Source organism: Cephus cinctus, unplaced genomic scaffold, assembly GCF_000341935.2.
Source record: "Cephus cinctus unplaced genomic scaffold, Ccin1 Ccin1_scaffold0123, whole genome shotgun sequence".
NCBI classification, from domain to species: Eukaryota; Metazoa; Arthropoda; class Insecta; order Hymenoptera; family Cephidae; genus Cephus; species Cephus cinctus.
The window spans coordinates 1,560,959-1,588,630 of NW_014332857.1; the positions used below are offsets into that span (position 1 = coordinate 1,560,959).

The 27,672-nt window shown below is 37.6% G+C and overlaps 4 protein-coding genes across 23 annotated transcripts; 1 reads left to right on the forward strand and 3 right to left on the reverse strand.

Annotated features, from left to right (window-relative positions):
* LOC107274979 (integrator complex subunit 9) lies at positions 1-2,670 on the reverse strand. Its single transcript, XM_015754643.1, has 10 exons — positions 2,662-2,670; positions 2,333-2,527; positions 1,862-2,266; positions 1,555-1,801; positions 1,315-1,495; positions 1,023-1,258; positions 756-967; positions 498-683; positions 231-437; positions 1-163 (listed from the first exon to the last, which is right to left on the reverse strand). The coding sequence occupies exons 1-10, from the start codon at positions 2,668-2,670 to the stop codon at positions 44-46; spliced, it is 1,998 nt and encodes a 665-aa protein (XP_015610129.1). The 3' UTR covers positions 1-43.
* LOC107274982 (metallo-beta-lactamase domain-containing protein 1) lies at positions 2,671-5,562 on the forward strand. 2 transcript variants are annotated; one of them, XR_001539585.2, is made up of 5 exons: positions 2,671-2,971; positions 3,031-3,195; positions 3,254-3,373; positions 3,464-3,649; positions 5,051-5,562. XR_001539585.2 is itself a non-coding variant. In XM_015754649.2 (5 exons), the coding sequence occupies exons 1-4, from the start codon at positions 2,821-2,823 to the stop codon at positions 3,638-3,640; spliced, it is 630 nt and encodes a 209-aa protein (XP_015610135.1). In that variant the 5' UTR covers positions 2,671-2,820; the 3' UTR covers positions 3,641-3,649; positions 5,051-5,314. The 2 variants fall into 2 exon arrangements, 1 of the variants encoding a protein (XP_015610135.1); XM_015754649.2 differs by having other exon boundaries at positions 3,447-3,649; positions 5,051-5,314.
* Positions 3,669-15,690, reverse strand: LOC107274977 (sodium/hydrogen exchanger 7). 13 transcript variants are annotated; one of them, XM_015754634.2, is made up of 14 exons: positions 15,405-15,690; positions 14,237-14,463; positions 13,925-14,002; positions 13,765-13,841; positions 13,283-13,492; positions 12,961-13,211; positions 12,690-12,892; positions 12,334-12,599; positions 12,191-12,242; positions 11,981-12,007; positions 11,409-11,465; positions 10,293-10,499; positions 9,051-9,137; positions 3,669-4,939 (listed from the first exon to the last, which is right to left on the reverse strand). In XM_015754634.2, exons 1-14 carry the CDS (start codon positions 15,646-15,648, stop codon positions 4,850-4,852), a joined length of 2,076 nt encoding a protein of 691 aa, XP_015610120.1. In that variant the 5' UTR covers positions 15,649-15,690; the 3' UTR covers positions 3,669-4,849. The 13 variants fall into 13 exon arrangements, with proteins under 13 accessions (XP_015610120.1, XP_015610125.1, XP_015610127.1 ...); XM_015754639.2 differs by having other exon boundaries at positions 3,669-6,930; XM_015754641.2 differs by having other exon boundaries at positions 3,669-6,143; positions 10,293-10,484; positions 15,405-15,689.
* A 276-nt stretch (positions 15,691-15,966) lies between these two features.
* LOC107274980 (decorin) lies at positions 15,967-27,378 on the reverse strand. Of its 7 annotated transcripts, none has more exons than XM_025079954.1 (5): positions 27,103-27,378; positions 26,642-26,741; positions 18,235-18,452; positions 17,336-18,137; positions 15,967-17,258 (listed from the first exon to the last, which is right to left on the reverse strand). In XM_025079954.1, exons 3-5 carry the CDS (start codon positions 18,448-18,450, stop codon positions 17,191-17,193), a joined length of 1,086 nt encoding a protein of 361 aa, XP_024935722.1. In that variant the 5' UTR covers positions 18,451-18,452; positions 26,642-26,741; positions 27,103-27,378; the 3' UTR covers positions 15,967-17,190. The 7 variants fall into 7 exon arrangements, with proteins under 7 accessions (XP_024935722.1, XP_024935721.1, XP_024935726.1 ...); XM_025079953.1 differs by having other exon boundaries at positions 26,642-26,742; positions 26,815-27,378; XM_025079958.1 differs by lacking the exons at positions 26,642-26,741; positions 27,103-27,378 and adding an exon at positions 24,096-24,114.
* Positions 27,379-27,672: the final 294 nt, after the last annotated feature.

Sequence of the window (27,672 nt, forward strand, 5' to 3'; positions counted from 1 at the left end):
TCCTATCTGATTTTGTTTTTATTAAAAAAAAGACTTATTTTAATTAAAATTGTTTAAGACACTGTAGTATTATTAATCTGAGTCGTCGCCGAAGCTTCTGATCCCCATTGCAGAAGATGTGTGTTGAATTATCTCCTATTTGAATTAAGGTATCTTCATCTTGCTGTTATTGGATGAGAGAAGTTTTGTATTATATTATTTTCATTACGAAAGATAAAAGATTGCCTTACCAAGTGAATGCTGGTCGAGGTAGGACTGTGTTGCAATTTTGCTCCTTGGATACCTTCCTGGCTGAGTTTCTGTAGTAATTCCTGCGGATCCAAATTACCGTACTCGTGTTTACGTTCCTTGAGAACATCTTCTTTCAAAGGAACTGGTGAACCACTGGAAGCTTTTCGTTTCGTACCAGCTTTTTCATCTGCCGTTTTTGTGAGAGGCTGCAATGGATTAATGGTCAGCGGAAGCAATTTTTAAAAATATTTCATCTAATAAAATACCTTAATTGTGTAAACGTTGTCCTTCACCTCGAGTTCTCCAGTTACGGATGCCAAACTCAAACCTGGTCTTATTTCACTAGGAATAATATTACTGGCTAACTCCGGCTCTATAAAGACTCTACCCTTTTTTCTTTTCAAAGGCAACTTTATTACCTCACCACGTTTAAATGTTATCAATTGTTTATCCTGAAATTAATATCACATAAGTTACGTAGTAGATTAATTTCATGGATTATACTAGAATAAACTAAGACTCACGCCCACGGGTTCAATAACCAAATCCGCTCTGTGTGGAGCTGTTATCGGTGGCTGTGTATAACATTCAGGAACAACAAGATTTTCAGGTTTCAAATCGCGTATCAACTTATTCGCCTGAGTAAAATTTAAGGAAGTGTCAATAGGACAGTGTACAGCTTTCATTGCTAGCGGCTGAAACGGTGCCAGAGCATCCAAATAGGGAAAATCAGGTTCTGAAAGATGAACACTCTAAGTTCTATGGTAATCCAAAGTGCAATGTGTACTTACCAGTAAAAATGATTGTATGTTGAGGATTATTTCCCCAGAGCTGGACAAAATGAACGGCATCACCAAACCTTAGACTAGGATGACCACAGAAGACAACACAGGGCTGTCTGTAATCTGTACTGAAACCTTCAGCATAGGTTGATGTAAAATGTTTAAGTCTTGCATTCTTAACTAGGAAGGCGTGAGGAAATGGTTCTTCTGGTAGATACACCTTGTTCTGCTTATTTGTGGAGAGCCTGAAATGCTATATGTTAGATCTGCTATTGGTGTACTTACGATCTTATTATATTACCATTCTGCTAATATATTTGAGTAAGCTAATGATGACTCTGCTACGGGTGATATGAAGAACAAAGGAACCTGTGTGAATCCTGACTTGTCTAGATGGGTACTCAGGCACTCAAATAGATCATAAACAACGCCAGATGGATAGCATGGAATTAAAACGCAGCCACCACTTCGTAAAGTCATAGCTAAAAAGTATTCAAGTTGTAAACTTTTGAAATCGAATTTTACATTGATTCAAACTTACCTACAGTCATGCATAATTCTCCGAGCATGGTATCTGGATTAGCTGTTGGAGTCTGTGTCAAGCCAGTTAGTATTAACATGTTGGCATGTTTTAAAGTTGTCTGTTCCATCGGTCTTGGATGTGTTGTTAACGTTGAAGATCCACTGACAAAGGCTACTTTCTCATGGTCACATGAGATAAGCCAATTGCTACTACCTAGACAGTATCCAGAGCTAATAGGGGTAACTGTTAAAGCACCATATATATCCTGTAAATTTGAAGAATAGTATTGTCATTCATGAAACCTGTTAGAAGATTTGAAACTTACCAATTTTTGGTCATAGCCAACCATCTGGATATTAGCCAGTGCAGAGTTAACTGCAGCTATCGAGTATATTTGCTTCCAGGATTTTGGTTTCAAAGCATCGGCTAACGGAGGTGGTAAAACATGTAGCATTTCTTTCCACTGTTGAGCCTGTGTTGCTCTAGGCGTTTGTTCTATAAATTCAACAAGCTCCTCCATGAAGAACCGACCAATTTGTAATGTGGGTTCTGTAGCAAAGATAATGCCTTTGAACCCAGTACCTTCTGTGATAAAGGGCAGTGCAAGCATGCACATATAATTCGATATTAAAATTGCATCGATTTCTGAGAAATCAACAATCTTCTCCAAAGGTGGAGAAAATTCAGGAGTTGCATCTACAAAGACTCTACCACAGCACTCTTTCAATTCCTAAAACAATTCAAAATTTTGTAAGACAAAAACATTTTAGAGATGTAGATAGGTATAAGGACGCACCCCTTCCATTTGCCAGTCTTGATGATTATCCCTTGGAAGCCAATTAGGTAATGCATTAAATTTGGCACTTGGTACCATCGGCATTGGCATAAAATTTAATATTGATTGCATATTCAATCCACAATCTAACATTAATGTTATTCCTTTGAAACTCAACACCAAACATGGCTTAGTAGGTTCACTACTTAAGCAATACTATGATAAAACAAGAAAAATATATAAGTTCTGTCATATTTTGAGTTTATAGGTTAAATAATTAATACAATCAATACACAAAATTCCAGAAGTATATTTAATGAATAATATATTATTGCATGAAATACACTTACCAACTTCATGATGAATTCTTGTCCTGTCAATTGACTTGTCAATTCTTGATAAAAGAGTTGTTATTAAAGCGCTCCTCCTGAGCTCCTTAACCTAGAGCAAGCTGTGATCAGCTGTAATTGACTAAACATTCGGCGGCTGAGAATTTGGCAAAGTATACAATGAATGAAGTCATTGTTTTATTCGACGGCTATTCTAAACAATTAGATGATGAAACTATGGACGCTAATTGTTCCTGCACTCTGATAAAAGGTCAAAAAAATATTATAGTTGATACGATGACAGCTTGGGACCGTGAGAGACTAGTTGAAGGTAAAAAAGTAAAATACCAAAAAATGTTCATCTTTTCACATTAAGTATTATAATTTCAGCTCTTCATAAACAAAATTTAGATCCTCTGGATATTCATTATGTTGTGTGTACACATAGTCATTCTGATCACATTGGAAATAACAATCTATTTATTAACGCAGAACACATTGTGGGTCAATGCGTTCAGAGTGGAACAAAATTTTATGAGAAACGAATAAAAGATGGTGAGTTATCCTTCTATTGGAGTCAGTACCTTGAATTTTACCTTGTTAAGATTTACAGGGAAGTACAAGCTCTGTGAGGGTGTAACAGTGATAGCAACACCAGGTCACACTGCACAGGATGTCAGTGTCCTAGTGGATGTAGAAACCAAGGATGGCAAACTTGTTTATACAATTACAGGTCTATTGAACATAACCACTAATTATATTAAATTAATCTCAAAATGTTCCAAATAATATCAATACATCTTCAGGTGATTTGTTTGAGAAGGAGGAGGATATCGAAGATCCCTCAATTTGGAAAGCACTTGGTACCATCGAACTACAGGAAGTACAAAAAGCAATGCGTAGCCATGTCTTAGACCTAGCCAATATCATCATACCGGGTCACGGTCCAATGTTTCCTGTTACAGAAGCAATGAAACTACAATCGAAGAGGGTGGATTAACGATAAGAGGTAATAATATAAAAGTTTCTATCATTTACAAAGATTTTTTATTAAACACTGCATCGAATAGTACAGGGTATCACAACGTTATCGTTAGTTCACGATTACAGTACAGTAATAAATATTAATCAGTGTATTGGTAAGTGTACTAAAAGAAAGTACGAGAGCAAAAAAGCAAACAAGGAACCAACCGCAATCAGTCCTTTGCACGCTACTATTATGAATTAAAAAATAACTTACAATTTATCCTAGAACAAGGTACATAACGCTTCGTTATTTCCTTCATCTACAGATAAGCCCTGCATAACGTCCCAATTAAAATATACATAATATATATATAAGACCTGTGACTAAAAGAAGTCCTCTCCAACACTGTTCCATTCTCCTCTCTCAAGGTATCTCCTGGGATTGAAATGCGTCTTTTGAATCGTGCTATATCCTTTACCACTTAATGCGTACTTATGCGATTCGTACAGCCAATGATCTCGACGTATCCCAAGAAATTGGCAAGATAGATAAATGAAAACACCACATCTACCATAAAGCTACAAAATTGCATTGGCACGCCATCCTTCCTTGTAATTATTTGCCAACCTTTATGTTTTAATTATGATTATCATCCTCTCTTTAAGATACCTGCTATTCGTTGCTCAACACTTGACTTCTCTAATATCATTGATTATCAATCCTGCGACAAAGGACAAAGCAATGAACTTCTTAGTCTTACAATTTTGGTCCTCGTAAAAGATGGTGACAGAAAGTAACGAATAATCGAACAACGAGGGCCTCTCAGACATCCACACAGTAATTTTTAATGATCAGCCATCCATACTGTATCGTATAAAGCGTTTACATACTTTCGCCATGACGTTCATTACACAACAACGCCAAGGATTAGACAAGGACAGTATTGAATCAAAGGATTGAACAAGATAACGCAGACAGCTTATAGAAATTCAATATGTTGAAGAAGTTGAAGTTTATGTGAGCTCTTTAATTTCTAAGCATATGCAATCTTTTGGAGAAGTAATTAAGAAAAACAAGAGATAAAGAAAAATCCTATCACCGCTTATACGATTACAGTGATAAAATGACTGAACGCTCGTGTCTCGCATTACTTACATTATTACCCAGATCAGATTAATTCTTCTAATAGGTACGCTCTATATGTATATGTAGAGTCCCCCTATTATAAATCCATAATTCCAATTATAAATGTCTACCAATCAAACCTGGCAGAGCGACGCGTGTGTGCAGCGGCAGCGGTCCTGGACTAACTTCTCCCATGACTGTTCCCAGCTGCCCCACAAAGTATTAAAAAATTTCAAGAAATTACATTTTCCTTTATTTCCATGCTTCTTTATATCTTTTTTTAATCTCTACATTAATTGTCATTCTCTCTTGTTCCAGAAGTGGGGCAACTACATCACTTGACGTGACACAATCTTTCTCAACGTATCCGAGACCAAGAAAATATTTCCGGCAGAGCTCAGTCAAAAAACTTACAAGGAAAAAAATGAGATTCAACACGGTGACCTCAAGGGGTTTACGGCACGAGTTAAAGCTAGTAAACTATCAGTTCTTCAAGTTCTGAGCCAATAACAGTCGATATTATTTTTATATCAGTGATTAATTATACATAGATATATAATTATATATGTATAATAATTATAATTCACATAATACTTTTCCCTCCAAGATTTTTCCACGTCAAAGGATGCAACGGCCCTTTGTAAAAAAAAATGATCATACATTAAGCTTCGCTTTCTTTTGAAGCACTCTGAGCCATGTGACTTTGACAAGGTCTCTATAATTCTATCCCATAGCAAAGGAAAAGAAAAGAACATGGACCAATCTCATGTCGCTTGAACGCCTCTGAAGAATTCTCATGGGATCACAATTAAAAGATATCTAAAGAATCCGTAACTACTTTGCCACAATGATAATAAGCTACCTTGCTAATCCTAAAAAATACTGGGATTCGTCTCCCAATATATGCAACAGTGTGCACAAGTATGCCAAGGTGAACAAGTAACTTACAATTAAAATACTAAAATTCGAAAAACCAATAACGGACAACAAACGCGTACTGCGTGTATATATATATTACATATCTGGAATGCGTTATATAAACGCAAGGCGTGATAAATAAAAAAAAAAATAAAAAGAATTGTATCAAGACATTTAAAAAAAAAAAAAGAGGGTATCAATAACCGAAGGGACCTCCATTATAGAGATTATAAAATTACAATATCATATTGCAAGTAGTGAAGGCAGTAGCATACAAAAATCTCTATGTAAGACGACGTCGAGTGTAGGAGCAGCAGGTTGCTGGAGGTCACTTCGGTGAGCCAGAAGGTCAAAGGGCATTGATGACCATACGTGAGACGGCGGGAGATTTTGAAAGGTTTTTGCATATTGTTTTTGGTTTTCAAGTCTGGAGCTGGCATAAGATATCGGATGCTCATATATGGACTCTGTTAACAGGGCTCCTGACATTGCTCTGCGAACGAATCAAATGAAAAAGTAATTACGTGACGTGAGTCAATCAAGCAGAAGTGAAAGCAAAGAATGCTCAAAGAAAATCAGAAACTAAAGACTACACAGAAACTAAATAAGAACACAAGAGAAACACTAAAATGTTCGTTAGGTGCATGGAAATGATAGTACAGGATACCGAGTGGGCGTCAGTGATTATAAGAGCGTGATTACGTAATATATCTATCAATCTAATAATAACAATAGACAGTACAGTATATAGTACGTACGGTTGTAGCGCATGCTGAGAGTTAAATAAAATGAGCTAGCCAGATCAGAGGCATGACGTCATTGGCTAAGAAGGATCCTTGCAGTGACAAACAATTGTAATATCTACGTTGCTTCAACGCAATAGTACGAAGAACAAAAAAAACAAAGGGTAACCTTTGAAAAATAATAAAATGTAGAAACGAACAATTGTTTGATCCATTCCCATGAAATTAGAACACGACTAGATTGTGTATGGTAATTATAAGTATAGTAATAGCCGCAAGCCATTCCAGCCAAAGGTGTAGCAACTGATATACAGTTGGCGATAGTATAAGAATAACTAATTAGTGATTACTGATAGATGTTCACGTATACTCGTTCTCTCGCACTCGCACTCACAGTACTCCAAAGTAATCGAAATTGTCACAAGTCACAGAACCTAGTGTCCGTTATACTTTGCAATGGCAAAACGGAGCAGAACTGATGGGCAGATAACATTCGTTTTCTCACATGAAGTTGAGAATCTGCGGCGCACTCGGATCCTTTGTGCCGCATGCGACAAACGCAGCTTTAATAAAATCTGTCGTACTTCACCCGTACACCTCCTCGTCAATGTCAACAACAATTAATCTCGCGCATACTCATCTTCGTCTCTCTGACAAGTCTCCAAGCACCGCCGAGAGATCATTCTCAACTAATGAAACAATTTGGACACTGTTTTGGGATTTGGCTTTCAAAGGACTTCAAAGAGAGACTGTACAAAATCTGAAGAATTAATGTTCAATGGATCCGATTGGAATTGAGGTGGAGAAAATTATGTTTAATGCTGTCTTTGATCCTGGTCGTTTCAAACGCAATAGCGACAGAATCGTCAGAGGACGAGTTACGTTCATTTGAGCTTTGTTACTGGTTCTTGTAAAATTGCTATACAAAACAGAGAGAAAAGGAGAGAGAGAGAGAGAGAAAAGGAAATATAATTTAAAATATCTTTTTTATCCACTTCTTCCTACATTACTTTTATACGCTGTACATAAATAGTGTACATATTATATATATTAGTGCTTTGGGCGTAATACTAGTACTTTCACGAGGATCACAAAACGCGCTGAGGGACTTGACCGTGGATGAAAAAAAAAACGGACAAAGAAAAATGGTTGAAAATAGGAAACCATAATCCCTCTGTCTCTTTACGTCCTTTTTTCTTCTTTTCCTTCATTCGAAGACATCACGCGATATTCGTACGCGATTTTTTTCACAAAAAAAAAAAAACAGTCTTTCACACGATTTAATAGCTTCTCTCCTGTCACAATGTTCGCAAGGGAATGAATCCCTCCAATCCGATGATTCTCAGGTCTTCATCATCATCATCATCATCATCATCAAGATCATCATTTCTTTTCCTCTAAAAAAACCGATTAGACTTCGTCACTCATACGAGCCTTTTTGCACTTTCTGCTATTTATTTTCTTAACTGCTCTTTCGCTTTTTAGCATTGCCCTCTATACATAGATATATGTATACCCGTTAACTCTATGTGTGTGTATATATATACAATTAACTTTTTGGACGTGGACAAAAAGCGACAAACTAATTGACTCTCAAACAGCAAATAACGTATCGAAATCACACTGCGAAGCCTGATTAATCGCTGATATATCCCACAAACAACGGTTAACACAAAGAGAACCCGCTTAATCGAAAGAGTCATTAAACATAATTTTCGAGACTTATAAGAGGAAATTATAAAGCGCAAAGCGTTAAACGAATTTTACATAGGTCTTCCGTCCCTCTCTTTGCTCCCTCTTTTCAACCTTTTTAGCAGTCGTTTTCATCGGCACAGCGTCGTCCATTGCAAATCGCTCGGATCGACATGAACGTTGACATTTATACTGGCACTTGATCATATGCATATTGAATACCATTCGCAGCAGGAACGATGAGCCGATGGTGACATTAGGTTCGTTAGGATCCGTTAGATTCCAGGAAATATTTTAGTAGAGAGAAAGGACGATCCACGAGTTCCCAGACGAATAACGACGTCGTGGCCAGTCACATTTTTATCAGTACAGTAAGACAGAACAGCCATTGTAAGTTGGTACAGATTTAGTCCCCAGGAACTTGTGCACAATCATTTTCTAGGATTTCATATCTATTAATAACGCATGCACATTGATCAAACGACACATTTTATATGAGGCAAACGTAAGACCAATCTCTTAGTCACATTGACGTCCGCGAGTGATTCTGCAATCTGAAGTAATAAATAATTAAATTAATGAATAAAAGTAAAAAAAACGTTTCCCTCATACAAAACGTAAACATCAAGTTCTACAAGAGAGCCATCAAGGGCCACTGGGATATAGTATGTGTAAAAGGTTAATGAAAATTCATCCACAATGGCGATGAGAGTGCCGAGATGATTACAAGACGTGAGTAGAATATAAAATAGAAATATTCATAGCGATTCCGATAGTTAAAGTGGCAAGATGTTTAGTTAGTATTGGTTCTTCATAGCAAGTGTAATAAATGAGATCAGGGAACGATCCTATCTTCTGGGTAAATTCAATATGACGTAAGGCTCGTCCGCGTTAGTTACGGCTGTGCCGTTTGGCTGGTAGCATGGATTGGTTGCATAATTGTGACTAGCTTGATGAAAACTCACCGGTTGAATACTGGTTCTCCTTCGCTCCATCTCGCGAATCTCGACGTGAAGATCCGAATCAGAGTCCACGTGCCGTGTCACGTCGTCCTGGTACAGTGATGAAAAATAATATCAAATTAGAATTGCATTGCAGACTCATAGCTTTGACACGTGCATTCCGTGAGCTATACATGGTCTACGAGGTTAATATGTTTTTCTGACAGTTCGGAAACAATGAAATCTCTAGTAAGCCATACGTGACTCTGATTTTAATTTTTGTAACGAAGTATTTTTTCGCATGTTTTTTCACTGATATATATTTTATGTTTTTAACCCTTTGAATGATAAGGCACTACCATTTCGGCCCGATGGGTACCGCGATCGCTCACGGTGGACAACAAGCGAATATGGCTGATAACTTTGCAGCAGTGTTTGAACCTCTTTAAGCGAAATTCGCAGGATTTTTTTGGGTCGAGTCGTCACTGCTGATGAAGACGGTCCCATCGGCCGGCAAGGTCATGACAATGATATTTTGGGATTCGAAGTGACTAACAGAATTTCTAGAAAAAGAAAGCACGATCAAGGGACAATACTACAGTGAATTATTGGACCGATTCGATGAGAAATAGAAAGAGACACGGCCCCATTTGGCCAAGAAAAAAGTCCTCTTCCACCAGATCAACGCACCAGGTTACTCATCCAGTATTGTTGCGGCCAAATTGCATGAATTGCGTTACGAATTGCTGCCGCATTCGCTTAAACTGGCTTCCTGCAAGGTTTTTCTGTTTCCCGGCATGAAAATGTGGCTCGCGGGAAAAAAATTCAGCTCCAACGAGAAGGTTACAGTCGAGACTATGAAGCCTATTTTAAGAAGTTTGACCAATCGTATTTTTTAGATGGTTTGACGAAGTGGCAGGGAAGTTGGGAAAAGTGTATCGCCCTAAAAGGAGACGCTGCGCCCTGTACAGCCGGTTGTCTGTACTTAGCGCGAGACTCGACCGAGTCTCTTGATTACGTTGAAAAATAAAAATAAATATGAGAAACTTGCGTCCTCGTTCCTAATACGAGTACTTGTTCAGTGCTGCCATCTTTTGCCGCACGCCATAGGTGCGCGTTGCTCGAAGTTTGTCAAATATTTCCATGACTATAATATATAAAGGCACGTATGATTTAATAAGGATTGTACTGTTTGTGAATTGTCAAAAAAAATACATTGGCTTTGTCAACCAATAATACCCTAAGATAGCACAGTGGCCAATTTACCTGAGTCATCTGCTGGGTGGTAGTCAGGATCCTGGCAAGTGGACCACAACATACTGGCAATGTTTCCAGCAAGGTTGGCCGCGAATGTGTCAACAATGGTTTCATGTATTTCGTATCAAAGTCACCCCAGATCCTCGCTAGGAGAGCTTTCTCGTTGCCTTTAGTACCGGAACCACCAGGCAACGAACCATCCTGCATAGAATTATACTGTGAAACGTGAACAGCACTTTAGTTATCCATTCTGTATGATAGTCTGCTTCCAGGAGATCACGACGTTCTGGACACTTCGGATTGGCTCTACTGCTATAGATGGATTTGGGATCAGTGTAATCTGTACGGGAACCATCATCAAAAGGTGACGAGGATCCTAGGACAATGATTAATCATTCACTTGACCCATCTAAAATCCTCAACTACTTGCATTAGTAGCAAAAACTATTTTATTTAGTTTTAAAGTTGTCAGCTTGACATTCCTTCTTCCTTTTTCAATGTTACACACCTGCCACCCCCGTTGCTGTTGATAACTTTTTTTGCCATACTCTTTTATAAACGCTCTTGTACGATTCATGCCCGGAATTTGATACTTTTTAAATACAATTATTCTCGTACGCTTTTGTTAATTCGTACACGTACATATTAGGGGATGCAAATAAATTCATTCAGTGCTACTGTCGAGTCTCGACATACAGAATGGATAACAAAAAATATTTTATCAAGCAAATTAGTAGCGGCATGCGCTAGTTGCATTTGTTTTTATTAATATATCTGCCTCTCAATCTCACTCTCTCTCTCTCTCTCTCTCTCTCGCTTTCTTTCATTCTCTTTCACTTCACCAGGACATATAGCCACTTTGGCAATAATTACCCCCAAGCAAACGTGTAAGGAAGCATCTGTGTTATTGGATCAGTTTTCTTTATAAAATTCAAAGCCATCTAATTCCCATTTAGTTTAATGAGGATGAGTCAGAATGCTCGCATGCGATTTCCTCGTTGCCTTCAAAAATCAAGCCAAGGAATCGTCACTCATGGGTGTTCACTCACGCTCAAGACTTGTTAGATAATATTGATAACACACGAGATGTCAGTATTACATTCTCGATGCGATATTCAAACATACCGGGGGAGTTCTTTCCCGATGCACGTCCAGATCACCAAAGCCACCTTCGCCACCGGACTATTAACATTGCCAAGTGAACTTTTTGTATTTGCCAATCACAGTCATATGATCTCGCAACAGCAAAAATTTCCAGGTATAATTACAAAGGCATTACAGATACCTGGAAAGATTCGCTGACATGCTCGAGAAGAAACGTCAAAGAGTAAAAGTTATAACAGAAAAAGAAATTAAAAAATTACGAATCAAATAAATGATGGAAAAAAAAAGACTGAAACGATGAATCGTGACGGTCTTTTTGTAATACGACAATAAACACGTATGTATCAACCACAAAAAATATTTCAAATTTTCTGACAGGCACTCGTATCTCACGTTTCATGCGGTAAAATCTAACGTGACAACTTGTGATTTCACTTTGATTCAGCAGAAGCGCGTCGCACGGCGCGTTTCTCATTTGTGCCATTTGGTATTTTCTTTTTAAGTATGTGGAATTCATGTGCATATTATTCAAAATAGAAAAAATAAAATAAAGTATGGCTTTGCATCACTCGACAGAGTGATGACGTACCCACCCCGGCGGAATCCACCGAATCGTAAGGCTGAATGTGAAGCAGGAGAAAAGGATAACGGGTCAGACGCAGTGACAATTAACACTAAAAAGCTTTACACACTCCACTACGACTGAATCTGGTATACGGGTGTACATAGTATAGATTTTTCGACACAAGTGAGCTACAATCGACAAAGATTCAAGAGCGTGTTGGGATTGATTGGATACTTACGCTTCGCACGCCATTGTAGGATAACCCTTCGACCTCTTCGTCAACGCCCACCCTAGAGACAATCAAAGAAACGTTTAAACGATATTCGTGTTCATTAATAAACAGTTAACGAAGCTACCAATCAAGTAAACAGATATACTAACGGAATATCAAACCAACTGAGGAACTGCGTGGTACCGCCACCTTGGAATATCACAGTCAGGATGACAATAAGACTCGTGGTAGTGAGCATAGCTTGCCTGGCGTCGGATACGGTATTCCTAATTGCTAAAGCGAAACTCATGGCTCCACGTAGACCAGCACAGAAGAGCATGTGTTGATAGTTGATTGGGATCTTAGGTTTTCTTCCTAAGTTTAATAGGAAGGAGAGTGGGTAGACGTTTGCAGCCCGACCAACCAGTGCGCAAAACTGTTTTATGGTTAAGGAAATTATTCTTTAAAAGGGTGGCATGGTTCTTCTTTAAGATGATATAAAATTTAACTCTTTCTATAAGGATACGAAACCGGCGAATATGAAGCCCGGATCGAAGTGATGCTTGGGGAAGGTGAACATGGACACACCTATGTAGCTGAATATGAAGTTCTCAGCGAGGAAGTTCAGCAGCTCAAAAAGCTGCTTCGTCCTGTGCCTCGAATCCGTACTCAGATTATTGTACGTGTAATGCGCCTGGCATATACCACAGAATAGCACAGCCACCACACCTGTAATTAATAAATTCAGTAAGTGATCCAACTGATAAGGATGCTGCAAGTATCAGATTTTTACTCACCAGTGAGATCCGATGCCTCGGCTATGAGAAATGTACTGTAGGACATCAGTACAAAAAGAGCGGATTCTAAGAGCGGGAAGTCACGGACCCTTGTGAACTTTGTCAAGAATGCTGTAATACATCCCATTGTCGCGCCTATAAATAGTGACAAACTAAATATGCCTACGAAATCACCAAGTGCCTGAAAGAAGGCCACAGTCTCAAAGCCACCGGAACCGGATTGATAACGTTCTCCATAGTTCTGTATAGACCTGCAAGTGAATTTAATGCAATAGTAATAGTGTAATTTTTAAATAAAAGTTTGTAAATAATAATAATTTACCCGCTAAGAACAATGGCGACGGCGTCGTTGAGTACACTCTCGCCAAAAACCAGGGCGTAGAGGTTGACGTCTACGTGTAGATCGTTGAAGATAGAAATAATGGTGAGGGGGTCGGTGGGCGATATCAGGGCACCGAAATACAGCGTATCCAGGAAAGTGAAGGAGCTCGCTAAGTGCGGAATCAGTTGTATAAAAGCATACATCAAAACACTGAAAGAAAGTAAAGATAAAACTGCATGTTTTTCTTTGGATTTATCCTCCTTGTTATTATCATTTCAATATAATTTATCAGGTATTGGCATAATCTCCACGCGTATCACTATTGTTCAAGCGATGTCTGGAGTGTAGAAAACAAGGAGTTGATAATACAAAGTCAGTTGAGGTCGCCTTGATAATATAACAGTAGTACACTGAAAATGGCAACGTGCGTAAACGATGTAATCGAGGGCAACAATTACTTATTCAGGACAGAACGTGCTCACCCAATAACAAAAGACGATATGGTCGTTCCCAGTAAAGCAAACATAAGAATGGCGCCCAGGTTTCTGAAGAAGTATTTCTGAAAACATTGAGAAACATCATTAAATAGGATATGTGTGGAGGAAAATGAAATGAAAGTAAAGAAAACATCCAAATATTTACCCTCTTGAGGCTGTAACCAGCATGAAAGATAATAGGTGGTAAAATGATATTAAAGAATATCTCAGGATCGAAGGTAGCCTGAAGAAAAATAATACTGTTTAGATAGAATTAAAACGTCATGTGATATTATCATTCTATTAGATCTTAAATAGGATGATGATTGTTCACTATAAATCACTCATATTTCGGTAACGCGAGACGTGTATATATGGTTCGTTATCTCCGTATGGATCTTTAAAATATTTTTTTTATAAGAAACTTCTGACATAGTTACAATAAGAGTTAAGCTATTACGAAGATGCTGACAAGTACCTTGAGGTCTATTTCGTTGTCCTGCTTGTAAATTTCTCCACGAAAAGTATAGGCAAATGTTTTATTCTTTATAACACCGCCACCCTTATCTTCAGGAAATCTAAGCCACAGAGTATCCGGTGGTACTGACTGATTATATTTGCTGCTATTATCTGGCACCACAGGCATGTGCTGAATGGCACTGTTTGTTGTAAACCCATATCGAATAATTGCACCCACAATAAGTCCTACAATGGAAAGTATATATAAGAATTCTAAGCTTACATAGTAACAAGCAAGATATGGTTCATTATTAATTATTCAAATATATGAGTAATATTTTCAGAGAAGCCTAGAATAGGATTTCTGATAGATCATGAGGTAGCCAAAAATTGATATAACTGATTGATGATTAAAACTATACTAAATAAGTCTCAGATAGCAGATTGTGATGCAAGATGTTCATACGCTGTTACATGATCATCAATAAATTAAAATGTAAATAATAAAATTGTGCAACTACTAACAGCATTCCATTCTATATTATATAAATATAGCTATATGTTACACATGCAAATGCAATACAGTACTCTAAGTATCTTGTAGATACCATGTAATTTACCTTATGTAATAAAATATTCATAAATGTTAGTACTCCAATCGAAGCCATAAAATAATATAAATATTACTATATAATTAAGAACAACATGTATAAAATAAGATCATGGTAACCACTTAGGAGGCATAAATACTAATGATTAGTTAAGAAATATATTCAGTAAAAGAAATTAAAAAGAAAAAGTAGACACAAATAATAGAATATGCAAAATAATAAAAACAATATAAATTCTTCAAAATCAATAAATTCTCATAAATATATATAAACAGTCAGTGACAGCCATAAAGATATTAATAATTAAAGAAAGTAACGTATTACAAATTCATTATACAGCTGATAAATTGATAAAAATCATCAAATAAATTAATACAAGACAAAATTGTATACTTTCAATAATGACAGTTGACAGAACTCACTATACCACAAGTAATATTGTCACATTTTATTGTGTTTCAAGGACTTCATGAAATTATGTAACGTAGAAAGTAATAATAATTATCGGTTACTCATGATGAATCACATTAAAATTCTAACAGAAATCAAATAGCCAAACAGTGATAAAAAAGTTACCGTAAATGACAGCGAGACCAGTTTCATGGAGGAAGCGTAGCCGACGATGCTTAAAGGTCCAGATAGTCAGAACCGTTAGAATCAATAGAAATGTGTAGAGCAGAAGATTAAGACTGTCCAATCTGTGTAATAATTGAGCTTTAGCATCTAATTCGATATCCGTCGCAGCCGCATTGCAACCCTTTGCGATGAATATTCCAAAAATGAAGAGAATTAGGAATCGCACGCGACTAGACACCGCCATCTTTCAGGCACTACCACCGTTATACTATTTGCCGCCTGTGTCTTTCAGTGATACTTCAGGTTCGACAATGTCTCTTTCACTTTCTTTCTCCCTTCATCTTTGCTTCACTATCGCCATCTATCATTAATTGGAAGAAACCTCTTCGACTCGAATTTAATTAATTATTAAAAGGTTCATGTCTGTGCTTAATGTTTTAAAACCGAAGATGCATTATCGACAGTAGTTAATGTAAAATCAACTTCTTCTCCGCATGTGTTGCTATCTATTAGAAACAGTTAGAACTATATATAAAGGACTAAAATCGAAAAATGATAGAAAGATAAAGCAGTAACATTTATTTCAAATTTCATATACATGTAAAAAAATTCAAGTGTGCAACTTACGATCATAAATTTTCCACATAGAACCTTACGTGTCAACGTAGTCTCTGGTGATGCATCAATAATAGTAATTCATGTACTTTACGTATTTTGCCGAAGATCTTTCATTCAAAAACACACAATGTGCCAATGCATATTCATATTTCAGTCACGTAAAAAGAAAAGGCCTCCTAAGTATAATTTGTATGGATAGAAAATCTAAGAATAAGACAAATGCAAAACTGTACGGTATTCTTGTAGCTAAACAAAAGGAAAACAAAAATCACTATCAAATCTAATGACAAGTATTACCGCTCTTATTCCACCATTAAAGTTATTCTCATGGTAACTAAACTCATCTCGCAATTCGGAGTCTCTTTCAAGTAAATATACATCGTCTGACTCATGCAGTTAATATCCATATGTGCAAGATAAAAATAAGGATACACGAATGTCCAAGGAACAAGAATTGATTCTTGATCGAAATTTTGATCGCATCACTTTATTTATGAATTTCTGACAGCTGGTGCTCCTCTTGAATGCATCCATCAAACATTCATCCTTCTCGTATTAAATAGGGCCAGCCACTTACATTATACAGGTAAAAAATAAACGGTAGAAATAAAATTCTAAAATTGTACCAACATACCGCAACGTCTGCTTCTTTTCCCCGACTAGCCAAACGAGTTCGTATAGTTACAACCGAAAGTTCTTGAATAGAATACGGTAGTGCGTAAAGTATACCGTATAAGCCGTAACAATTGGGCCAGATCCAATTTAGCTGATAAGTTGGATAAAGTTTGACCCTGGATATCTATATATATAGTTTCATATACCTCATATATATATTAATTTTTATAAATTAGGAACTAACATTTGTCGTCCATTAGTTAGTTTAAACAATAATATAAAGAAAAACAAAATAATAACAAACATTAATAATACATGTATAATACATGTTTCAATAAGAAAAGTATGAAAATCAGTATTTCATGAATTTCACCATTAAGAGTATTTAGATTGTCAGGTCCTGTTGACGCATGCGCAGTTTCATCGGGCAGATTCAAACACCACACTTGCAATTTCACCTTGATACTGTCAGAATATCTTCTGTTGGACTATTTAAAAGAACGAAATGGTTTCTTAATTGTCCCGAATCTTTCTCTTCATCTCTCTCTTCTTTTCACTCTTCGTAAGACGGTATATCTCGGAGGATTTCCTCCGGCAAAGAGCCTTCTGCGTTTCCGCTTCCTGTATGGACGTTAAAAGTAATGTTACCATCAAGCCACGATACTTAGTATATCACGTGTGTTCAGGTTGTAAATTACTATTGAGTAATTCGGTATTTGCATTGTTGGCTGCCAGTCTTTGTTCCTCCTTGAGTTTTTGACGTCGTTTCTTGTTCCTCCTGTGTACACAGCATAGCGCTATAACCACGCAGAAAATGAAAGCCCCTATACACGAAGCAATGAGAATCCATGTGGATCGTGCCTTTTTAGTTTCTTCCTGAATCTTGATAATATCCAGACAATTTTCTCGCAGTTCCAAGGTCCTGTTCGAGAAGCTCATAGCCAAACATTTATCAGAAATTTGACTACAGTTGTACGACGGTTTCACTTGAATGCCACGAGTCTCTGTCCATAATTTAAATTCAGAGCAGCCACAGTCGGGCGTGTCGAATATTATTCGATTCTTCGTAAGGTCGAGCAACTTTAAACTACAGAATCCGGCGATGTCGTCGACAGAAACGATCTGAATTTCGTTCTCGGATAGATTCAGATTGGTGAGGAACGGCTGAGGACCAATCCTAGGTATCCTGGACAATTTATTCTTGGACAGCTGAAGAAACTCGATGGGTGACTTAATTTCCGCCTGGAAAGCTTCGTCCGGAAGGTTGTTCTTAGCCAAGTAAAGTTTCCTCAGGTATGGCAGTTCAAACATGGATTGAGGAAAGTTACGAAGACCGTTCTTCGTCAGGTCCAACACCTGGAGGTAACGCAAATTTGAGAATACACCTTTCTCTATGGTCTGGATAAAATTATCCCCCAGGTACAGGTAAGCTAAACTACTATAACGTGATAAGCTCTCATTGGTCAATTCCCGTACTCTGTTTAGAGAAAAATCCAGAACCTGAAAGTAAACAATGTAAGATCAACATTACAAATGACAGTCCAAGACTCCAAAAGATGTAACTAAGAGTTTAAAAATTGGAGATGAATAAATTTACCTGGATATCAGTTTGAAGATTTCCTGGAATCTCATCCAATCCAAGATTGGAGCATTGTGCCTGAAGCATAGAATAGACACGGTTGTACCGGCAACGTTTCAATGGGATTTCCTGGTCCATCACAAGCATCGAACCAGCCCCTAGGACCATAACGTCCTCAATACTGGCCATTCCAACTCCCACTAGTAGGAACCCATAGAGTAGAAGTAGATTCATGTCTGTAAAAAGATAGAAAGACTCCATGAAAACTCGAATTATTCCATACTGGATAAAGCATTGAATTCACAATGTCAATTCATCCATGACCTGACTGGACACTTTTACAGGTTAACTCTTTGCGGTCGTAATACTTTTTGGCATGGGTATCCTGCCGGGAATATCCTGGCCTTCTACCGCAAAGAGTTAAATATTCTCCACGCTTCTCAAAGCACAGTTCCTTTCTATAGACTCAGTATTTCATTCCGATAGTAACAATGGCGTCGATCCGACAGGAATCATAGCCCAGAAGTCAATAGACTTCAAAGTCTAAAATGCCACTAAAGAAATACATGGATGTCATGCAATTTCCAGATTCTAATTATTTTATTTTTTTCTTACTAATTATATTCCTTTGACTATTTCATTGAAACAAATTCAATGGCGTCCTGCCAAGCTCTAGTCCAAAAATCAACAGACAATCTAAACTGCACTGTCGAAGTATATATCGCCAGAATTTCTACGGCTTACATATTTTTTCATTAGTGTTTAGAAAGTCGATCTACTTCTCTGTTTATTATTTTTAGCAATTCTGTCCGACGGAAAGCTTACACGTGTTTAAAAATATCCATAAACAACATAGCATATAGACCATGCATAACTTGCGATGAAAACGTAAAAGAAATGCTGAGTGGATATGCAAACAGGATAACGAAGCCTTCAAGAAGGAAGTAGTCGACGAATCTAAAGAACCCAAAGAAAATATAAAATGGCATCGATCTCAGAGTAAAGTTTGTAAATTTGAATTTTCCCGCATTAAACCGTTGAAGCCGACGGTTCTGTACAAAAATAGTCTGGTGTTATCGCTAGGTGCGTGGCTACAGGTCTGTGCAATGTTACTGGAACTAGGTTACTGCCAAGAGATTTCGTATCGCACTCTAAGGCAACTCTGACTCGTGAACGACGTGATCCCCAGTGTACGTGTAGCACGCATAGGTACTCTCGTGACGTGGATAGTTGCCCTGAAGAAAATAATGAAAAAAAAAATGTTAAAAAGGAACAGAGTCTGCGCAAAAAAAAGTGCGAATAGTGACTGTCGTGTAGGAGGTTGTGGTTATTTTTGTACCATCATAAGACAGGGAAAAGTAGGAGCGATCGCTATACACGAATTTAACGATTTAGCTTATAAAGATCGTGGCGTTTGAAGTGTCACGAGAGCTGCACGCCCCGAAGAGAGCCTCCCTGAAACTTTTGATCTGTGAACAGATCATCTTTTCATTTTCAATCTTAACAAATCCGTCAAACAGATCTGTCTTGGATTGCCAATATAATTTGAAACGAATAAGGACAGACACACACTTTAATTAAATGACACGAATGATTTTTAAAATTATAATCATCCAATCAACATACATGTGGATCGGACTATTTTAAAATAATATTTATTATTTAATTACAGATTACAGATTATAATACATAGATTACAGTTATCGATTTTTACCTATCTTTATGTTCCTTACCCTGGCTACTCCTAACGTTACCGTAACCTTCGCATATTTTTCATCCATAATCTACTAACGTTCTCACTAATTAGACCAGACAAGAGTCATAACAGTCAAAGCAAATATCAAAGCTTGTAACATCCAAATATTTTTTAGCGCCCTCGTTTCTCCCTGTCACTTTATTAAAGCGAAGCCATGAAATTGTTTGAAACTTTTTTTATTCACAAATTATCGCGGCGAGAGATCGTCGAAAATTCACAGATTATTTTTTTAAATTGGATTTAACACCAAGGATGAAAATAATTACTTTTTCCCTTCTGTCATCCCCTCCCCCCCCCCTCCTCGGAACTACAACCCCTGTACGTTATTGCCATTTATTACGTCGACGCGGCTTCTAGTGACCGGTTGGTTTGAAAAATATCAAAATGAAATTTCTATTCTCGGCCATAGTCAACGAGTGACTCTCGAAAGCTATCGGAGATGAACATTGAAAAGAAAAGTAATTTCGAGTGGGGCTTAAAATAACATCACATTGCCGTCGCGAGCGCGTTAGAAACGAAAATATCCGCCAAAATATTCGAAACGATTAATTCCGCCTGGATGGCGTTTTCGATGTGTAATAAAAATGTGAAATATGAATATAGTCAAGCGTGGCCGGGAGTGCGCATGCGCGGAGACGAAGTCCCAAACGACGAATAGCACAACGGCTAAGAGAATTTGAATTATATTCAAAATCCAAGTGTGCGCAACGTACGCAATTGGAAAGATAAAGATTATAAATATAATATAAAAAGAGAGGAAAGCTCTATTCACCCTGATCGGCTGAGTCAAATTTCAAAAATATCGTACACGTGTTTTCTCTAAATTTTCGGCCATGCATAGCGATGGCTTATGGCGATTGCGAGTCGCGACGATCCCACGGGATTTATCGTATATTTTCTTTGGCTAGATTGGTTAAGTGACTCCGCCCTGTAAGTTGAGATTTGAAAATTTTCAGACGGTAGCTACTGACGTCCGACCGAAGATGTACAACCGAGCATTTTCTCTTCGAGCAATCTATTATAGACGTGATCATAAGTCTCCACTAAGCCAGAGTTAAATCCATCTATCGAGGGACAATAGCTACCAAATAATTATATAGTCTCAACCTGCAGGAAGTTACACACGTATTATAGACCCGCCAAGTTCTTTAAGAATCTCGTTTGATAGACATGAATTATTTGTTTACGATCGAGGAGATTTCAGTTTAATGAAATCAAATGCCTAGAATACGTGTTGTTTTACATTGAATATTTGGAGAAAAATTTGTTTAACCAATTTTTACCCCACAAAAGTTTGTCAAACCATCTGGACGTTCTCTTTAAGTCCGGCCTGGTAAAATCATTTCCATTTGACTTGCTTTCCGTTTCCGGCGCACGGCACTTTCATTCAGCCGGAAATCAAACAGCGCCAAAAGTGCCGAGTTGTAATTTCAATTTCCTTGACGTATTTTTTTTTCTAGCTCCTTTTACACAGTTGCGGTTTTTTTTCATTTTCTTCTTGATCGACCGATCGAAAAATGAGAGCAAGGTTTCCGGGTCGAATGTCTGGACAGCCGACAAGGAAACGGGCCATTACCACGATTGCAAAAGATTTTTCACACTATTTGTAAAAAAGAAAAGAAGAAAAAATAACGATAGGCGGAAGAGAACTGTAAAATGATAAATAAGAGTTGCGAAACGGGACTGTAGAAATGTTCCGACATAGTTCGCTAATTGACACCTTCGACTAATTGGCAGATCCGGGGAGTGTCAATGGCACTGACAGATTTCTGTTTTTAAAGAAAATATTTAACGACACAGTGGGCGTTTGCGTGAATTTGGCCACGGAATAAAAGATGTCATTGAATATCCATTAACGTTACAGAACGACAGAGGCGTTACTTGTCAAAGAAAAAAAAAAGCTAACAAAAAGAAGAATAATGAATATCTAAAAATGTATATATTATTAGAAATAAGTATTACTCACTTTTTCATTCACATTCATCCAATCCTTTTATATATAAATTAACAGTTCACATAATACAGTCTCTAGCTTGATTCCCAACTATGCCGGAAACGCACAATGTAACTATTCAAGATGGCGTCTATTCGTCATCAGTGACAAAAACAGTCTTCGACTTAAAAGTCATCCATACTTTTTTGTATCTTACTTATGCCACGAGAAATCACGTAATCCTATCTCTTTTTTCCTAGATTTCTGACGAAGGTGCGAGACCTTCCAACCGTCGAATTGAATGGCGTCACTAAAAAGTTTCGTTACGCACGGTACGTCGATCTTGACAGAATATACTTTTAGTGAACTGCTACCGTAACGGCGAGTCCGAAGAGAATTTATCGCGCCGCATACTGTTTCGTTTGCATTTCGCGCGACTGACTAAAGAGACACAAGTGTTGTTCGAAAAGTTTCGTTCGAAACGATTGTCCCGTGAAAACTGTAAAGGCAAAATAATAGAACAGCTAGAGGGCCGAGGGAAATAAAAATGGCGGTAAATTCCCCGTAGACTTAATAATACGTATAACGTGAAAGTTTCTTCATCAGTCTCTCGGTGAAACTCAAGTACAAATTGAAATTTTTATCCACGCAGTCCATGAGACATAACGAGTTCTTATCCCTTGAGATTTTAAAAGAAACTTTGTTGATTCTGTCCAAAAAAATTTCCCTTGACTTTCATTTATTCTAACCTAACTTTTTGACACATCTGCTGTCGCGTGTATTCTCACGCTTTTCACTCTAAGCTCGCGCATCCTTGGCTGACTAATTATTATATGTAATAATACCACTACTAGTAATAGCAGTGGTAAAGCCAATGGAAGTTATTCAAAGTATTTTATTTATCTGGTGAAAATCGCCGAGACGCCAATGACGATTTGTTCGCGCCGCCCTAAAGCTCTTAGGAAAGTTTATAGACTGGCAGTGCGTATCTCGATGGAATTCTCCTTGGCTCATGAAGAATAAGAGAGAAGTGGACGCGGACAAAAAAACAAGAAGAGGAAAAAGTGAAAAACCACAACTAAAAAAGTAAAAAAAAGAGATGAATATCTTTTTCGAATTTTACCTTTTTTTTCCTTCACGTAAACTTTATCTCTCTCCGTCTGCCACTTTATGTCGTATGGCTTTTCTTTCTTTTCTATCTGTCTAGTGCTGCTTGTTTCCTTCTCCTATTCTCGACGTCTCAGCAAACGCTGCCGTCATTTCGTAACGTTGACAGAAGGAGTGACATATTTCACAGTGGGTGGAAAAGCCTGCCATTTATTAGAAAATCATCGTTTATTTCCCCAGCATGTATACTGGACTAAGTCCATTTATTTATCGGTCCCTAGTTACATATATATGTACCTATACACTGGTGTTACTTATATCCAAACAAAAAAGAGGACTGGTATATTCAGGAGGTACTCTTATGTATTTTCTCCATTCGTTTAGGACGAGTACAAATGTGACCACAATTGCCATTTTTCTAGGAATTTATACACACCATTGCCAAACTATCTAATATCTCTATTACATAGCAAAAAACAATATTAAATAAGGCAATAGATTTACTGATATTTCTGTTTATCGAAGCCTTACATTATTACCTTATACAGTGCACGTTTCCTATTGATTCTAATACGTAACTTTATTTATTCATGGAAATAATGCTCCCTAGGTAAAAGAATATACATATCCCATTCTACCTTTCATGGATGTATAACCAGCAATTTCCCTGACACATTTTTCCAGGTTCTCCATCGGGTAATACTAATAACTCATGCTAACACCGTGAGCAACGATGCGTTACGTAGCGCATTGCGCAGCAGCAGACCATCCGATATCAAATATCAGTCTAGCAAAGGACAATGGATCAGGAGTATCCAATAACTGGAAGAGAGAAAAGAGAGAGAGAGGGAGAGAGAGAGAGAGAAACAGGAGAGAAAAAATCCAGCAACTCACGACTGGTCAGGTTATCCGATAATTGTAGCAATTACTTTTGGATTTCTATTGTTGATTATCGGCACCCTGATAGCTTATCAGCGATAAAAATATTGCTAAATACTGTATAACGTTAATCAAAGACTACAAAGACACAATTTCGTTACGAACCACATGTATACGTAGCTTATCATATGCACGCTGCTTCACCTTACTGTTGTAGTGCAGTTGCTCGGGTTACATTGCCTTGCATTGCACATTGCGTATTCCATTACCAGCCACAAAACTATTTCTTTACGCGTAATAGAGGAAAACTCCGATAGTCGGAACATTGTTATGCTCATTGTTATCGTTATTCGTAATTTTCTCGGAAGTAAAAGGAAGGACGCAAATAATGACGAACTAAAAACTCATTCCGGAAGAATGACTAGCCGACGATCCTAGCAATATCAATGCCTAGAGAGCAAAGCCGTAAATTCGTTTGCGCTCGAGCAAATATTATTTCAACAGGGATTTATATAGTGGATCTGTCCGAGCGACGAGAACCAAGCATTGTTTCTTTCTGATCGCCATTGCGAAAGATACTGATCGTCTGAGAAGCCTCGTGAACAACGGCGCATGCGCACGAGCGTTAAAGAAACGAAACAAGTTGAAAACCGTTGCAATTGGCGGAGAAGCGTTAGGCGGGAAAAGGAGCACTACGTTTGAATTTATCATGTAAACGTTGCTTCGCCCTGAGGATCTAAATGCGGCTTATAAAATGCCAATACATTTATGCGTAGCCTCGTTCAACTTGATGCATATTGGCTAAAATTAGATGTGATCCTATTGATTGTTTATCTTTCTCATGATTTTAAAAAGATCGGTTCGAGTTATTCGGCACTGGTTACTATCGAGAAGATTAAGGGAGTCTCCGGTTTATGAGCGACAGACGTGCGTAAACGAAGTTTTGCGTTCAAGAGTAAACTGCGAGCTCTATACCCGTCAAAATATCGAAGTCTAAACCTCCAATAACCAAACAGACTGTTTTATAAACTATCCATAGGCGTAAGATAAGCGTTGAGGTTAACGAGATCCGCTCTGCTTGATCGCTTTAGATCTTTTTAACCCTTGATCAAAGTTCAGTCTTGTAGAAAACCTTTATGATGGACATATTTCTGGAATTTTCCTTAGCGTCCGCTCAACTAACTGTGATCAGTGTTAATCGGGTAAAATTACTATCAAACGCTAAACGTATACAAGATGTTCCTCCGAAATTAGTGGATGGTTCAACGATCCTTTAGGATTTACAAACTGGCGCGATTTTATTGGATATTTGTGGCTTGTAGGTCGACAACGCAGTTTAAGATTTACGATCCGACTTCTTTCCTTTTCTTTCTAGCAAGCACTTGCACGACCGCCTGCTATCAGTAAACAAAATAATAAGCAAAGAAAACGAAGCTCATAAGTTCCTATCGAATTTTTCTGTAGTGCTTTTTGTAGTGCGATATCGTTTTCAGAATTTACTATTTTTTCTCTCTTGATTATTTCCCATTGTTTCTCATGCCAAGTGTCCCTACTTAACTTCACCTGTTAAGTGGCCAAGCTTACACCACAAAATTAGACCGCAGTCGGACTACGCTTGTGCTTGCAAGCACAGTTGCCGTTTATCGTTGGCTTTTATCGTCTCTTAACGCCTCTGGCACGCTCGACTCTGGAACGACACTTCAGAGTAAGCCTTTCAGTTGCGGGGAGTGTTACAAGCCAAGATGAAGGATACGTGATTTTCACGCAATTTTCCAACGTGCTCAAAAGGGAGTCCACGTCGCTGTTTGAATAAAAATAAAAATAGTTCGCACGTCCCATGGGATGCTATGGCTTCACTTTATTACACAACACGTTCTAGAAGTTTCCTAATATTTTGCCAACAGCAACACTTTCCTGCGACACGTTTCTCCAGTTTTCAAGGGACCGCTACGTATTGTCACCAATGTTATTCCAGGAGATACCAATTCCACGAAGTTTTCCGGGGACACAATTCGTTGACTTGTTTACGTCGTAATTTCTTTAGCCATATGTATTTACCAACCCTGTGACAACTTTTTCTATTGATCCTGATGCCATATAATATCGAACAGACAAATGATTGGCATGAAAAAGAATTCAATTATTTAGCTTCTAGGGGTAATTCTGTTGAACTTCTTTTTTCTTGTATGGATTATCGACAAGACCTTTTCAGACCGGCAAACAAATTCTCCTCGTCATTCTTAGCTTGTATTCCATTTCCAATCAATGTCAAATTTTGAGGCATTACCATCGTATAAGAGGAAATCGACGATGACTCAAACCCACTGAAACTACATAAAAGATTACAACTGCTATGACCAATTCACACCTAATCGTTCATGTTGGAATGGAACTTCTAATTATCCAATTCCAATAATTAGAAGAATCCTGTGAAATCCTAGAGTTTGTTTTTTTGCAAATCCTCATAAAAACATCGGGATAGCTATTACATATATTGGTTTCACACTAAAAATAATTGGAGTTCTCGTCACAAATTTCTGGTATAACACGTTAAGAAAAACAGATTAAATGTTTGTTCATTGTTAGCGAAGAAAATACAAAAACATTTCTCTTATGGCAATAAAGGCTAGTATATTTTATGTCGGCCTGTCGGTCATTTGTTCAATAACGAGCACTAAAGTAACGTACGATTGTACGTAGAGCAACTCAAAATAACTTTTGTATAGAGGAGTTTGTCGATAATTACTTACCTATTTATTGGCGTGATCGCAGTTTCAAACTTATTGCATCAATTTTGTGGAATTGCCTTGCAAAATGTTATCGCACTTGAGGAAGGCACTGTACACGTGGCTTGATGGAAAAAACACTTCAATATTAGAGTTCGTATAATTAAAATAAAAGCATTTGAAAAATAAATATTTACGTTGTGTATTCAATTCTACGATTTGGCGATAACGTCCACGCACTATTTATATCACTGATCGTTCTCTTAACGATAATAGTTAGCCTTGTTTTGTTTCTATCTACTAATATCAAATCCTGGCAGTCTAACCAATTCCCGATACTAGCTTAAATTGTGAATGCTCTTTCAAATATATATATAATCGACTAAATTATTATTATTGGAAAGCCATTACACAAACTTTCATGTCCACGATCATGCTTTTAGTACAATTGACGACTTTACTTAGATCTGAAGATAATGTCACACCTTATCAATACAGCACCGGTTACTCAAGTCTTGACAATTAAACTTAAACGTTAATTTAATAACTTATAGCTGACGTATCATTGATATATATTAATTCATAGAACTTCATTAATACAAAGGTTAAAGCAGCTATTGTGATTTCACCAGCTAAACGTTCATCCCGTAACACGATAATAAAATCATTTGATGCGATAAGAATTTCGTAAGAGAAAAAGAAGAGACGGTGTTACTCTGGTAACGCTCAGCAGCGAACTGGTACGTAGCCGTTTGCCAAGTAGCGGCAAGTTTCACTCCACTGCCGTAGCCAACATAGGTTCTAGTGGCTGCTCGACCGGGAGCCTTTCAGCGGGTCTGCTAATTCCTGGATTCCTTATAGTTGCTACAGGAACATCGAAATGTCCTAGAAAGGATGATGCATATGCTTCTATTTCATATAACCACGTCGGACAAACCAGTACGGCGTAATACAAAGTATTCGTGACTTTAGTATACACGTTTAACTGTACGGTAAGCTTGATGTATACAAAAGAAAGAAAAAATGGTGTCGTCTACTATATTATTATGTAATAG